Below are 14,289 nucleotides of genomic sequence, written 5' to 3'. Positions count from 1 at the left end.
ACCTTCTCGGAGTGCTGAAACTGCCTCCAGAAACTCTCATACATTCGTTTGGTGGTCTTCTCAGGACTACACACGATGGTCTTAATATAGATCTTAAAGCTACGGTCCAGGAGCTGGTTGATCTCCCCATAGTCATAGTCATCATACCTGAATAAGACATAGCAGTAGTGTTAGTAATGAGGCCACAGAGCTGCCTGACCATTGCGTAAGTAAAAGCTCAAGTGTCTGACCTGATGCCAAACATGCAGTGTATGTAGTTCCAGATGGCCCTGCGCAGCATGCTGGTGTCCACGTCCTTGTGTGTAGCCATGGTGTTGTAGGTCAGGTTGTAGACCATGTGAAACTTCTCGTCCAGCATTTGTCCGACGTCGGGATAGAGTCGGTTGACCAGAGAGAAGCCATGGTCCTCCCAGCTGTAGTCCTGCAAAAACAAAGAAAATAAATCAGTAACAGTAGCACAGACCACACTGTGTTTTCACCCCACAAATCATGAGTGTTGCGTCTGATCTGCACCTGCGCTCTGAACGTGGGCACTTGCTCCCCTCTCCTGGAGAAGTCCTTGTAGCCATAACTGGGGTCCTCAAAGTGGCGCGAGATGTCTCTCGGGGGGCCTGACTCCTCGTCCTCTGATGTGACCACCAGCATGCTCTCAGTCTTCTCCCTCTCGAAGCGGGTTGCCATCTCCTCCTGGCTGGCTTCCTCGTCGTCGCGGCACTCCTGCAGCTGTTTCATCCTCTCCATCAGCACCTCCACCTCACCGCACATGTCCTTTAAGAACGCATAGTCCGGGTTAACCTCTGAAGTCTTATCACCATTTATCCTTCTGCACAAACAGTGCAGTTGCCTACCTGATTGCCGAGCAAATCGTCGTGGTGATTAGCGTGACCGTTGCCATTGGCTATATCGCACACGCAGTACTGGCTAAGGGAAGGGGGTCTGAACGTGTGCCCACCGTCGCAGTGGATCTCAGGTGTGATGCCACAGCCGAAAGTGAACGAGGCGAGGGAGTGGTAGTGTGTGAGCAGGACCACGGCGTGGATTAGCTCTGCCAGGGACCAGCTGTGCTCCTCGGCCTTCAGAAGACCCTGAGAAGGGAAAAAAAAAAAAAAAAAAAAAAAAAAAAAAAAAAAAAAAAAAAAAAGGGGGGGAAATCTGTGAGTGATGAAAGCCAAATAATGACTTCAATATCACTGACCTTTCAAGCAAGAAGTGGAAAATATGTTTTCATCCTTCAGTTTCAAATTAAAGCCTCTCTCCCATCACGCTCGATCTGCTCCCCTCTCTCGCTCACTACACCTCTACTGCTAAAACCCTCCAATCTGTCCAAATCCTACAGCTGCAGCTATACTCTACCCTCCACCCATGATCTCAGCTGGTTACATCAGATTTTTCAAATCCACATCCACCCCTGCAGACCCTGCCCGTCTTCTCACCTCAATGTGTTCCTTGGTGAGAAGCCACGGTCGGTGGGCCAGGATTTTGTTGAGCTCTCCGAGCTGCTGCAGCTTCTGCGGGGCTTCAAAGAGGCCATTCAACCACTTGGGATCTCCCCCGACCTGAAGGAAGTCGTTGACGTGCAGGTTGACTAAGTAGGAACACTGGTGTCTGGCTGCTGCCTGCAAGACATGCGAAAAAGCGAGATTTACGACTTCGCACAGAGAGGAAGTCGACCTGGTTTTATTCTGAGAACGTCAGAGGCTGAACCTGGCCATACCATGATGCCGATGTAGTGTCGGTAGTGCAAAGGCAGGGGTCCATCCATCTGCAGCAGGTAGTGCTGCGTCCGGAGAAAACTCTCCAGGTACTGTGGATGGAAACCCATCACGAGGGAAATGTTATCCAGGCGGCCGAGGGCTGCAAACGCATCCTCAAATATCGATTGAGTCCTGGAGTCCACTTTACTGATTTGGAGGATCTAGTCAAAGAGGACATAAACAAATCAGCTGATTCTTCTCTTAACTTCATATTTGAGGTCTGAAGTGAGGTTACAATCCATCTCATACCTCTTTTTCAGGGATAAATTTGCTTGGTCCGTTACCCAGAGGTCTTGGGATCCGTATTCCCAAGTCCTGCAAAACAAGAGGGAGAGAGAAACACACAAGGCTTTTAAATCTCAACGCAAAACGGAGCAGATAAACTTCCAGTACCGAGCACCACTTCTCATTTCTGCGGTCACCAATTTTTAACCCCAGCAGTGCGAGAACCCAGAGTGGCTTTCTTTAAATGTTTGACACCAGCAAACCTTCAGAGAAATAATTTAATATCCGAGTTCAGACTGTGGATGCTTCTCGCAACTATTGTCGGTGTCAGGAACAGAATTTACGCTCAAAATCAAAAAATAAATTCACCCCAATTCACCTTTGATGAGATACCCAACACACAAAGCGCAGGGTCTGCTCGGATTCAAAGTTAAAAACACAATAGAAACGCTCACACTGCCTCCTTTATGCCCCGTAACTTTCCGCTGCTTGCCGAGACATGTCTAGCAGCGGACACCGTCCCGCAGCGCACAATGAAGCCGATGAATGAAGGACCACTAAATGTACATTAATCGGCAGTGACACTCATTTTAAAACACGTCAAACTCACAGGTCGACTTCCAGAAACTCAAAATGAGCAAAGAAACCAATCTCCACGAAGGGTTTCTTAGCTCGGATGATCTGAAACTCCCGAGTCGCAAACAAGCCCGGACAAAAGGCTGCACTGCAGCTCGTTCTTTAAAGAGGAAAACGTCGCTTTTAAACAAAAAATTAAACGTGACATAAGCTAGAGAAATCCCGGCTTAGATCACCGGAGCAGGCTCACCGACAGCTGCCTTTTCGCTGTCTTTTCTTTTTTTTTTTTCCTGTTTCTACCCCCCTCTCGTCTTTCTCTTACCTTCTTGCCCAGCCGCTCACAATGGGTGCATATCTTGAACAAGTCTGTCACCGTAAACGAATGATTTTCCACGTTTTCTGCCGGTGCGACCGCGTGCCTCATCTCGCGTTCTCGCTGCACCTGTGTCGTTTCAGCGGCGTAAAAAAGGCGAAAACATGTAATCTTGATGCCCGTCGCCTCCTCTTTGTTCCTCCGGGCACTGGGCACAGCGCTCGGCAGTCAGCTGTTGCAGCAGAATGCGCTCCTCTCTCGCTCATACATTCGGTAAATAAGTCGGGGCTCGCGTGATCGACGCGCTCGGCAACCAATCGCATGAGGGAAAACAGCCTCCGGCTAGCCAATGGGAAATCTGGAGGGCGGGGGTAAAGCGCGAGGAGGAGGAGGAGGGGTGCGGGTGAGCTGAGAGACACCCCCCTCTAAGAAAACATCATCACTTCTCCCTTTTTCTTTTGTTCCCTGCTGCCAATAATTATGATTGCATTTACTGTCACGTATTAAGCTCTGTGTGCCGACTGATACATGCAATCAGTACAGGATGATAGAGGCTTGAGGCTGAAATCAATACCACCCTGTCGCTTATCACATTGCAGGAATGCTTAAAATAGTTCTTGCTGACAAAAATGGAGCTTAGACAAGGAGTCTGCGTGGGTTAATCTGGGAGTCTATCTGTGCATTCAGGGAAAACAACAACAACCACTCAAAGCCAGCTCCAGCATGCACCACCACCTTCCCCATTGGCTTGTTGCAGTACTGGAGGACTCAGGGAGGGGAGGGGGAGGGGAAGGGGGGTGTAAGCTGAGCCCCCAGCTCGCCTTGAGTAGTGGAAACAGAAAAAAAAAAAAAAGTAGAGGTCCACTGTGCAAAGATCATCGAGATGGATTGGTGCAGGACCTGCTGCAACAACAGCCCTTCAGTTGGTGGTTTTCCACCGCAGCCTATCACACCACAGATGCTGCCACTTCTCCACCAATCAGGCTGGCCGAAGGAGTTCTTTTTTTTAAAAGCCAGGAGGAAGCAGAGATAAGAAAGGCAGCTCTCTTATGGCTTTGTTTATCCCAGCCGACAATAACACATTCAGTAGAACGGCATATAACTGGTTTATCACATCGCAGTGGTTCACAAAGTCATTGATTACTCAGAGGGATATCACATGAGACGATCAGGAAAACAACTGTGCGCGATGCAAACTTTATATTTATACATCTGATTTCATTCACACAGGTTATTTTTATTTTGTTTTAGGTGCAAGATGCAGGACATCTATATGTGAAAATCTTTATAAACAGGAGGTAGATGGTTCAGAACACATGTGAGTCAAGTGTTGTTTCTTCTGGACTGCCAGCAACCACATTACAAAAGCACTAACGCATCCACAAAGTTGCCACACACACACACACACACACACACACACACACACACACACACACACACACACACACACACGATATTTCAAGATAACATGTTTCCCAAAGCAAACAGAGCTTTTCTTTTAAGAGATTTCACACAAACTCTTTTCATGGGGAGAAAAGTTCAACAGTGTGCTTTAAGTTTTAAGAATCCATAAAGTTTGACAAACTTTGTCCTGAAATTGGGTAATCTTTACAGCAACAAGTCATGATTAAATCAGCAACTGGACCAACTCTGGAGGAAGAGCCAATAAAAAAAAACAAGCTAAATTTAGAAAACGATGAGTAAAAAGAGGAAGTCAAGAAAAGGCAAGTCTGACCCTGCACTTGCCAATCAAGAGCCTGCCCTGCCAGTTTGTCAACCCACTACAAGTCCCCAGTGCCGATAACGCGATAGTACGATGTTCAGCAGGTTCATTGTGTCTACCCCGCACCCCCTTCTCCTTCCTCCACCTTCATCACCAACACTACCCACTGCCACCACTAACACCACCTCTGCCAGTCCCTCTCCTGATGCCACAGGGTGGGGTGCAGGGCAGCAGTAAACATGTTCCCAGGGCTGGAGTCAGCACTCCCAGGGCTGCTGGGAGCCCCATGGCTCAGCAAAGCTGCAGAAGAGGCTTGTCAGCGTTCGGGCTGACGACACACCAAACCTTTTCACATAAAAGCGCTTAGGCGCGGGGGTCCGGCCTCGCAGACAAGGCCAAACACTATTGTCAGAGTCCACGCACCGACTACGCAGTAGGCTTTACTGTACTCACATTTAGGGGGGAGGGCGAGTCTCTGTGATTCAGGGAATACTGTACATGCCCCTACCTTGATTAAGGCTATGATTTCTTTGGGTGATAACAAGCTTTATGTTGTTTTTTTTTTTAAGTCAGTACACAGTCATGAATTACATAAACAACACACATGCTTTTTAACACTGAGCAGACTCTTCCGAACCGCTAAACCTTGTGTGTTTCCTCATTTGTCTTGGGTGTTGACACAATTTAACAAAACCTAACTGAACTGCTCACCTCAATATGTGGTGCCTCTAAGACTTTGTACATTCCCGTGTATCTTCTGAAGCTGATTCAGAACACAGTGTGACAACTAAAAAAACCACACTGCAGGTGTCTCGGGGGAGTGTGAGGACCTACATCTTTAAGTGTCTCAGTTATTGGTTTGATGTCAGCGACAGTGACGTTGATTTGCACGCTTTGTTCTTGAATGGCTCACTGCTGCAAGAGAAATAAGGCCACGCATCCAATGAACGCTTTAAATTAAACTGAAAGGATTACTAGTTGTTACTGGGCGATTAGCAAGTGACCTTTGAGATTTGGGATGGCCGCTGACCCACCCTGAAGATGTCACTGTGCCTGTGTGATTGGATCAGGGTTAAGAGAACACTGGAAAGATTAGTTATAATGAAGGGAAAGACTTCTGCAAACAACAGGAATCATCTCATATTTGTTTCAGATACTTATCTGCTCGAGGAAGGGCCTGAACAATGGACAGACTTCCACTAGTTACACTAATGGTAATAAAAAATATTTATATGAACTTTCATAGTCAAGGGAGGGGAAAAAGTTTTTTTGTTCATAAATGCCTGTTTACATATTTCAACTGACATAAGACTGTATGCAGGTACAATTTTTTAAAGCCACTTTGGACCACACAATGACACCTAAAGGTAGCAAGAACAGAGGTGAGTAAAAAAAAAAGAAAGAAAAAAAAAGAAATGTAAACAAATTCAGGTCAGCGTGAGCGATTAGAAATCCGAACACCAAATAAAACCCTGGTTAGCCGCTGGGTTTAAAATGTCATGCAGTCACTCGCCACTAGCAGATGGCACAGAGTTAAACCAGCATGTTTTTACCCAATACAATATTTCTATGTGGGCTGCGTTACAGGCTTAGAACCACACTTGGCCAACACGTAACCACATGCAGTACAGCCATGTGAAAGTTAACCTTTGAGGAAAAAAAGGCAGCTGATGCCAGGACCGCTAGTCTTAGCCACGCTCGGAAACCCCTGTGGCATTGTAAACATGCATGTCTCACACACTTTGGTGGAATTTGTCCTTTGCATTCTCGATTTCACTGTTTTCTGAATGTTTTCTTACTTTTGAACCAGTCGAATATGGTCAACAACAATACCCAGTTAGGTTGCACCATTTAACTTTTACCCCTTGAAATCCCCACCACTTTTTCCCCATGAAGTTGACAAAGTGTGCCAAAAAATATCCCCCACACCAATACACCACCAGCAGTAGCCTGAACTGTTCATACAAGACAGAATGGATCTATCCTGTCTTGTTTATGCTAAATTCTAATTGTACTATCTGAATGTTTCTGCAAAAATCAAGACCCATCAGATCAGGCAGCTATTTTCCAATCTTCTATTCTCCAATTTTGGTGACTCCATGTCAATTGTAGCTTCAGTTTCCTGTTCTTAGCTGACACACTCAGTGTGGTCTTCTGCTACTGTAGCCCCTTTGCTTCAAGGTTCAATGTGCAGTTAGAAATGCTCTTCTGCATACCTTGTTTGTAACACATGCTTATTTCAGTTACTACTGCCTTCCCAGCCTTCAAAGCGTTCTAGTTATTCTCAACAATACAGTTATGCACAGAGAACTTTCACTGACTGACTATGTTCTCTTTTTCAGTCCATTCTCTTTAAACCCTAGAGATGGATGTGCAGAAAAATCCCAGTAGATCAGTTCATGAAATATTTAGACCAGCCTTAAATCACCTTTCTTCCCCAGTCTAATGCTCATTTTGAACTTCAGCATATCGTCTTGACCATGTCTAAATGCACTGAGTTGTTGCCATGTGATTGGCAGATTAGATATTTGCATTGTGTTGTGGAGGTGTACTTAATTAAGTGTATAAGCAAACTTCAGTAATTTTGCTTTTACTAACATTTTCATGATACCCCTTTTTTGTGGCCAGAGGCTGTTGATCAGAGGGTTACATAAGCTTCCTTTAATGCATGAAATGGGAGCCATCAAAGCTTGTGTGCTTTGTGCATGGGAGCATCAGCTTACACATTTAAGAGAAGGAAGCAAAAAGCTAACAGTGTCGAAGGCGTGCATTTTGGTGGAATGTACCGAGCCTGTGAAAAAAAAAAAAGGATTATGTACCACTAAGTTATTTAAATGCTTTTTGAGTCCATTATGCCTCAAAAACAAAACTCAATACAAATGTTTTACAGCTACTATTCAACCATACAAAGTGCACTGAAGCATAAAAGAGCACAGAAAAAGGTGTAAAGTTCAATGACACGGAAGAGTTCAAGGTTTTAAACTGTGATGGCTGTAGAATAGAGTTCACATTTATTAGTTTTAAAGAATGGCAGCTGCTTTCTCAAATGCTCAGAAAGAGCAGTTGTTTTTCCCTTTTACGAGCACCCAGAAGAATTAACAACAGACTTAAACCAATAAAGAGGTTGATAAAAAGTTAATAAGAATTAAAAACAGAGAGGAAGCGACGCCGGGTGTAAATTCTGCACGTGTGTCTTTCACCACTGCGGCTGCCGTGTTTTCTCATGCAGTGAGAAGCGAGGGAACCGCAGAAACTGTGGGGATGTTCAACAAGTGGCAGAAGTCCACCAGACCAGTTCTAACCTGACCTATCAGTGCACAGAGGAGAGAAAGCGGAAAACTCTCAAACACTGACATAAGCCTAGCAACAGGCTTCCACCAATCACAGGGCAGAACAACAGTTTCAGGAACCAATCTTCTCTGCACTCTCTCTCTGCTTCTCTTGTTTCTCTGAAAAAAAAGGAGAGAGAGAGAGAGAAAGAGAGAGAGAGAAAAGTTCTGCCGAGGTATGAAGTTCGCTGAACGACCTAATCTGGTGTGCTTCACAGAAAACTATTCGGTTTTCTCATGTATTTGCAAAGTTGTAATTTCTGTCTGTTTGAGTTTCTCTGATAAAAAGTGGCAAAACGAAATGGCTAAAAAGCCTCACACAAAAACCACATGTTTCAAATTAGCCCTGAGGCTCACAACAGCAGCCCTGCTCTCTGAAAAACAACTACAGAACTTTTTCCATGTAAACACGTCCCTTTGAAAAGCTGTGAAACCTGTTTTTAACAGTAAAGGAGAAAAATTGATACCTTTATATACCAAGTTTGAGCACATGCAGACTTTGTGTTAAAGTTGTACACAGATAAAGAGGATACTCCTCGTTCCCACTCTTCAAACACAGCTCTAGGGTTAAGCCTGCTCATCTTGATGAGCAATAGGTTAACCCTTACCCGTCCTGCAGACTTACAGAACTCATGCTAAGTTATCAGAAAGTCTTGATCATAAGCTTCAGAGTTAGACGTGAGAGCTGATTTTATGTAGTTTAACCATAATTCTCTCTTTGTATAAAGACTTGTGAGTAAAAGTTGAATCTTTGTGGGAATTAACCGGACCAGAGTAGCCTTTTGGTTCTTTCAGCCACTCCCGGTCCCTTTTCATTCTCCTTTTTTCCCCCTGATCTGTGTATGTTCTGGCAGGCTATCAGAGTGGAGTCGTCTCGCCAAGCGCCTTCTTTCCTGAGAGGAGAGGCGCGCCCCCCCCCACTCCAAGACCAGCAGCTCCTGGTCCAGCACACAGCAACACTGGGAGGAAGCAACGTTCCCTGGATTCCATGAAACGCAGAGGAACTGCAGAGGCCTTAGGGAGCACACGGAAAATAGAAAAACGAAGGGGAAAGAGGTATCTGGGAGTAAAAGTAACCTTTCTTTTATGGCTTTGTAATGCCAGGCATAAACATGCACATGCACAAATCCCTATGTACAGTGGTCGACAATCCAGGGGAAGAGGTGTTGGCCTGCAACCCGTGTGCACGTGAGGAAGAGTGAGTTCCCGGGGATGTTATTTTAACAGGGAGAGGGCAGCTGTCATAATACAACAGGCTCCAAGAGAAAAAGATCCCACAGAAAAACACAGAATACCAAACCCTCCCCTGCTATCTTTAGAATGATGACAAAGCCGCCACAAATCAATAGAAACTTCATATTTTTGCCTCAACATTCACTCCATTTCTATAATAAAAATCTCAAATGCCCTTTCACATCAATAGGTTTGTTGATGGGAGGTCAAGAGATAACACTGCGAGTCCAAAGGGCTTTACAAAGTGTGGTAGTGAGTGTGTCTGCAAAATTAAAGGCAAACTTACTTCTAGTACTTTTGTTACCCAAAGACTAACAGATGAGGCTAACATGGCTGATCTTATATTTACATCAAGACTCCAACAACCCATCAGAAGACAGCACCTCTGGTTTTAATAGTGCTATGTGTCTGCTTGCATGCACAGCTGTTTTTTCCCCTCTCTCTCTCTCTGTCTGACAAGACCTTGGTTTTGCTGACTGAGCAAGAAATGACTCATCTTACTGGGAAAGCAGCCAAAAAGGTGTTGATCGTCACCCTGTAATCCCTCACAGGCATTGTAAACGGCGAACAAAAGACCCGACCCTTTACCTGTTTCTGTGGGATAGTCACTCCCCAAAAAAATAAAAAGAAAGCAATATCTTCCTTGGAGCTACTCCTGTTATAATGTGAGCCACTAAATCAAAGACAACAAAACCTGACAAGCTGGTAAAAAAGAAAAAACTGTTATCACCACCTTGCTCATATAAAACCCTGTGAACTCTTACTTAGATTAAGAAGTACTGTCGGTCATGAGAGGGGCGATCCACGGTGAAGTACACCGGCTCAGACACTAATAAAAGTCTGATGTAATAGATCACAGTGGCTACAGCAAAGATTAGAAATTACTGCACTCTGCATTAATCTGCCTCTTCCTTTCACTGCTTTCACTTCTGCCCCTTTCTTTTTCTACCACCCCTCAATCTGTTGCCTTCACCAGGATGTATTTTGATTGCAGCGTTGAAGAGAGGGATGTGATACTGCTGCTCTTTAAGGGTGGAGGAAGTGATATGGCCTAATCGTTACACTCGAACTGTTTTGGTCGTGTCTTATTACTTCATAAATAGGCAATGAGCTCTGGTACTGAATCGCAGAACAAAACGGCCAGCAGGACATTGAGTGCGACGTCACGGCGACTGCCCTATCAATGTTTAATTGTTTATGAAATGTCAGTTTGATTGGTTGGAAACTCAATCACCTTGGCGCCCGTCCTTTTCTGCTGTCGTCACTGACTCAGCATTTCCATTATTTTGTGCAGCTGATGGTTGGGCTTGTGAATTCAGATTCACAAGACAATTAAAATAGCATTTATTTCATAATTTCACTTCTTTTGTACATGTAGATTTGTTTTTGAGGCTGATTTATTCCATACTGAATTCACTTTTACATAAAGTTTAACACAGAGCAGCTGAAGTTTTGTGTATTAAGTTACAATAAACTGTTAATTAGTTATTGTTTCTACTCCATCTGACATTATTTTAACCTTCTTGAGGGTACAGAGCAACCAGGTGATGCTAATCAAATCCACTTTATTAACTGATCATCAAGAAGTGTCTATAAAAAGCAGGCGCTTTGGAAGTTTGCTGGTCTGGAGAATTTAGGCGGGTGTTAGCAAAATGCAGAAGTCTTCCGAGAAGTGGACGTCCCAGCAAATTCATCCAAGGTCAGACCATGGAATGATCAAAGAAACTCCCAAAAACCTCAAGAGCTACATCGCAGACTTTACAGGCCTCAGTCATAACAGTCCAATCAGAAAAAGACTGAACAAATATGGCTTGTTTAAAAGGGTCACCAGGAGAAAGCTGCTTCTCTCTAAAAAGAACATGGCAGCATGGGTTAGATTTCAAAGTTTAACCTAAACAAACCAGAAGGTTTCTGAGACAGCGTCCTTTAGACAGACTACACCAAAGTGGAGATGTTTGCCCATAACGCAGTAGCACGTGTGGGGGGGTGGGGATAAAAAACAAAACAAAAGACAGGATATCAGCACAAACACCTTGTACCAAGCTGTCGAGCATAGTGGTTGTTTTGCTATTACAGGACCTGGGCTGAGTAGTTATGAGTTGACCATGAACTCCTCTGTATACCAAATTACGCTAGAGTCAAACGTGAGGCCCTCTGTACATAAAAAATGCTCACAAAGCTCAATGAGCCAAAGCAACGATATAAGGACTGGGCCAGAATTTTTCCACAGTGATGTTCCAGACTGATAAAGTCATACAGAAAATGATCACTTCGAGTTATTGCTACATAACGTGGTCCTACAAGATACTGAATCATGGGGTGTACTTAAGTTTTCACAGCGCTGCACATGAGTCCTGTGAAACCTCTCTTTTTCACATGACCCTACTTAAAAGATTGAGGCTGAAACTGAATGTTTCAAGCAAACACATCAGCATCCACATCACATGATCCAAGTAGAGTTCTTGTGTTTTGTCGTGCAGAATAAAGCCAGTAAGGTCAAGTATTAAAAGTCTGGCAGGGAGTTAATCTGGACTTTTTTAGATGCAAAAGGCAAATGAAAGGAATGTGATTAAAGGCAAAACAAAACAAAACAAAACAATATATATATACTTTTTTTTTTTTTTGTTAAGTGCGATGCATCACCATAGGAGTTTTATCACAATTATCTAGTTTCTTAAAAACTGGAAATTGATTGAAAATTATGCTAAATATTTGCATCATTTTCTTTTCCAAGAACTAACTGAGGCAGCCAAAGGTCAACAGAAGGAGCCTGGATGAGTAGAGTTTGCCAACACATCCCTTTGTTTTCACTTCCCTTCACCTTTGATCCTCTCAGTTGTCCCTTATTTTTTGCACAACAGGTTTGACTCCAAACAGGGGGTCTGAGAGGAAGTGCACAAAATACACACAGTGAAGCCAGCAGACATCATGTGTACAAACACAAGAGAGAAAAGTGATAGTATAAATAAGCAATCATAGGACGTGTTCTCTCCATCGTACGTGGTCATTTCCAAGGACTTAAACCGGAGAGTTCCTCAAACATGAAAACTTAAGCACATGATGTGAGATCATGAGCCTGTAGCTTCTGAAACAATGTGAAAAAAATAGCAGGAAATGCTTACAGAAGCACATTTATTTTGCTGGGCTGAAATATCTTCATACATCCCACCGCTTGCATAAACACTGCCTACTTAGGCATGCAAGTGTCTTAGTCAAAGTTGAATTAAATCCTAACATTTATTGCAAATAAAGTAGAGTACAGCAGCTTTTGCACCCTGCAAATTAAATCTTTTTACTTCCATGCCTTTCAGCAGACATTTAGAAATTGCTTGCAGCTTTTGTAGTTTTGCTTGACTCAAGGGGACAGAGCTTTTCTGTCTGTAGCACCAAGACTCTGGACCAGTTTACCACTCCAGCTCCATTTGGCCAGCCTTTTAAAAACAGTTAAAAGCCTTTTCTGTTTAATCAGGCGTCCTGCTGACATTGTTTGGTTTGGTTTTTTTGTTTGGTTTTTTTTTTTTTCAGATTCTGCTTTAACAAGATTCTCTGTTGATATTGCATTTTAACTGTTGTTCGGGACTTTGTGGCTGTTAAGTCTGTGAAAAACACTATCTAAACTTTACTTCTTTAGTCAAAAGCTACATTTCTAAAGACACTTTTCTCCCAAATCCTCTATACCTGCTCTTTAGCTTTCCTTAAAAATAAACTGGGTTAATGTGTAGGGTTTACATGAGTTTGCTCTTGGCATTTACAAACTCTCTGTGGACCTCATGAACCCTCACAGAAGTGCGCCTGCATTGTGTGTGTGTGTGCGGTCCTCTGTCTCATGCCACAGGTAGCACTGGACGTATTTGCTCTGTGGTTAATCAATTACAGGCCCTTGCAGCCGAGAAAAGGACAAAGCAATGGCAGAAAATCTATCATATCATTCCCCTTGTGGTCTCAAGACTGATTTAAATATCTCCCCAACTTTAAAGAGTTCCATTAATTAAGATAAGGTGGCTTCTCTCCAGTGTAGCATGCACCGATTGCGTTACTGTGCTGATGAGAAACATGAGTCACTCTGTGAGCACATGAACAACTCATTTTTTTAAAAAAAACAACAACAAAAAAACTTTTTTTTTTTTTTTTTTTTGAAGTGAAGAGTACTTTTTGTTTTAGTGCCACAAACAAGCACACAGTTAACCTGCTGGCTGTTATTGTGCAGTTACCGGTCTTACATAAGCCAAACAGGTAGATGCCGTTGAGCCAAAAGTGAGGTTGGGCACTACTCCCACTCATTAAACTAGGACTAACTAACACAATAGAACAGTATAGTGGTTTATTTATCCTCCACAGCTAAAGTCCTGCTTTAGCGGAACTCAGTAAACAACGATGGGATAATGAGAGGAGATAAAACACAAAGAGAAGGCAAATGTTTTCTTAGAAGAGTCTCGAGCTTTCAAACCGTTTTCCTGCTTCACAGTCAAATGTCACATCAGTGCATTTTTGACTAAACAAATGCAGTATGTAGGGAAAACCCTATGTGTATGGAAAAGATATTAAAGTTAAAATGCAAATATTTATGCATAATAGCATAAAGGGCTGCAAAAATATTTAGCCTTATCGCTCATCTGTGATGATTGGACGCGGGGTTAACGGGGGCATTCGCAATTGAAGAAAAGACAGGAGGTGGAAAGAGCGAAGAGAGAGGAGCGAGGGAGTGGGTTATTTGACCAGCGTTTGGCGACAAAGCGCCTCGTACATTATCGTGGGTAAGTAAACACCCTGCACCGTCTGGAGTGACATCATTGTCCCAGAGAATCAATAACCAGCCATTTCCTGTGCAGCGGGGAAAATCGATGACTCTGTACACTAGATTACCTATCTTCGCCCACTCACCTGAGGAGACACACAAACACAAACTGAACACACGCAGTGATGCAGCTCACATACATGGGCACCATTAACAGAAACCACTATCATAGTTTTCACCAAAGGGAACGGTCTTTGTGCGGCTTCAGTGCAAAGTCAGCCCATTATGGGATTAGTGGCAGCCACAGCACGGTGTAAGCCTACTGTTGGAAGTCTAAAGGGGATAATAGCTCTGCCAAATCAGATTTCTATCAGGTTTCCCCACACAATCACACAGCACAC

General features: G+C 43.6%; 1 protein-coding gene across 2 annotated transcripts in view; it reads right to left on the bottom strand.

The window, feature by feature from the left end:
* Window positions 1–14,289, bottom strand: part of sesn1 (sestrin 1) — a 66,442-nt gene that overhangs the window by 3,033 nt on the left and 49,120 nt on the right. The window contains exons 1-8 of one of the 2 annotated variants that reach the window (XM_031727672.2): window positions 2,878–3,122; window positions 2,004–2,069; window positions 1,715–1,915; window positions 1,434–1,616; window positions 849–1,085; window positions 514–768; window positions 231–421; window positions 3–147 (exon numbers count right to left, since the gene is read on the bottom strand). In XM_031727672.2, coding sequence (XP_031583532.1) covers window positions 3–147; window positions 231–421; window positions 514–768; window positions 849–1,085; window positions 1,434–1,616; window positions 1,715–1,915; window positions 2,004–2,069; window positions 2,878–2,979 — 1,380 coding nt within the window. In that variant the 5' untranslated portion in view covers window positions 2,980–3,122. Of the gene's footprint in view, window positions 1–2; window positions 148–230; window positions 422–513; window positions 769–848; window positions 1,086–1,433; window positions 1,617–1,714; window positions 1,916–2,003; window positions 2,070–2,877; window positions 3,123–14,289 lie in introns of those variants that run through there. The other variant, XM_039598756.1, reaches the window with a different exon arrangement.

This window comes from Oreochromis aureus, linkage group 15, assembly GCF_013358895.1.
Source record: "Oreochromis aureus strain Israel breed Guangdong linkage group 15, ZZ_aureus, whole genome shotgun sequence".
NCBI lineage: Eukaryota > Metazoa > Chordata > Actinopteri > Cichliformes > Cichlidae > Oreochromis > Oreochromis aureus.
This window is presented reverse-complemented; position numbering and strand designations above follow the sequence as displayed.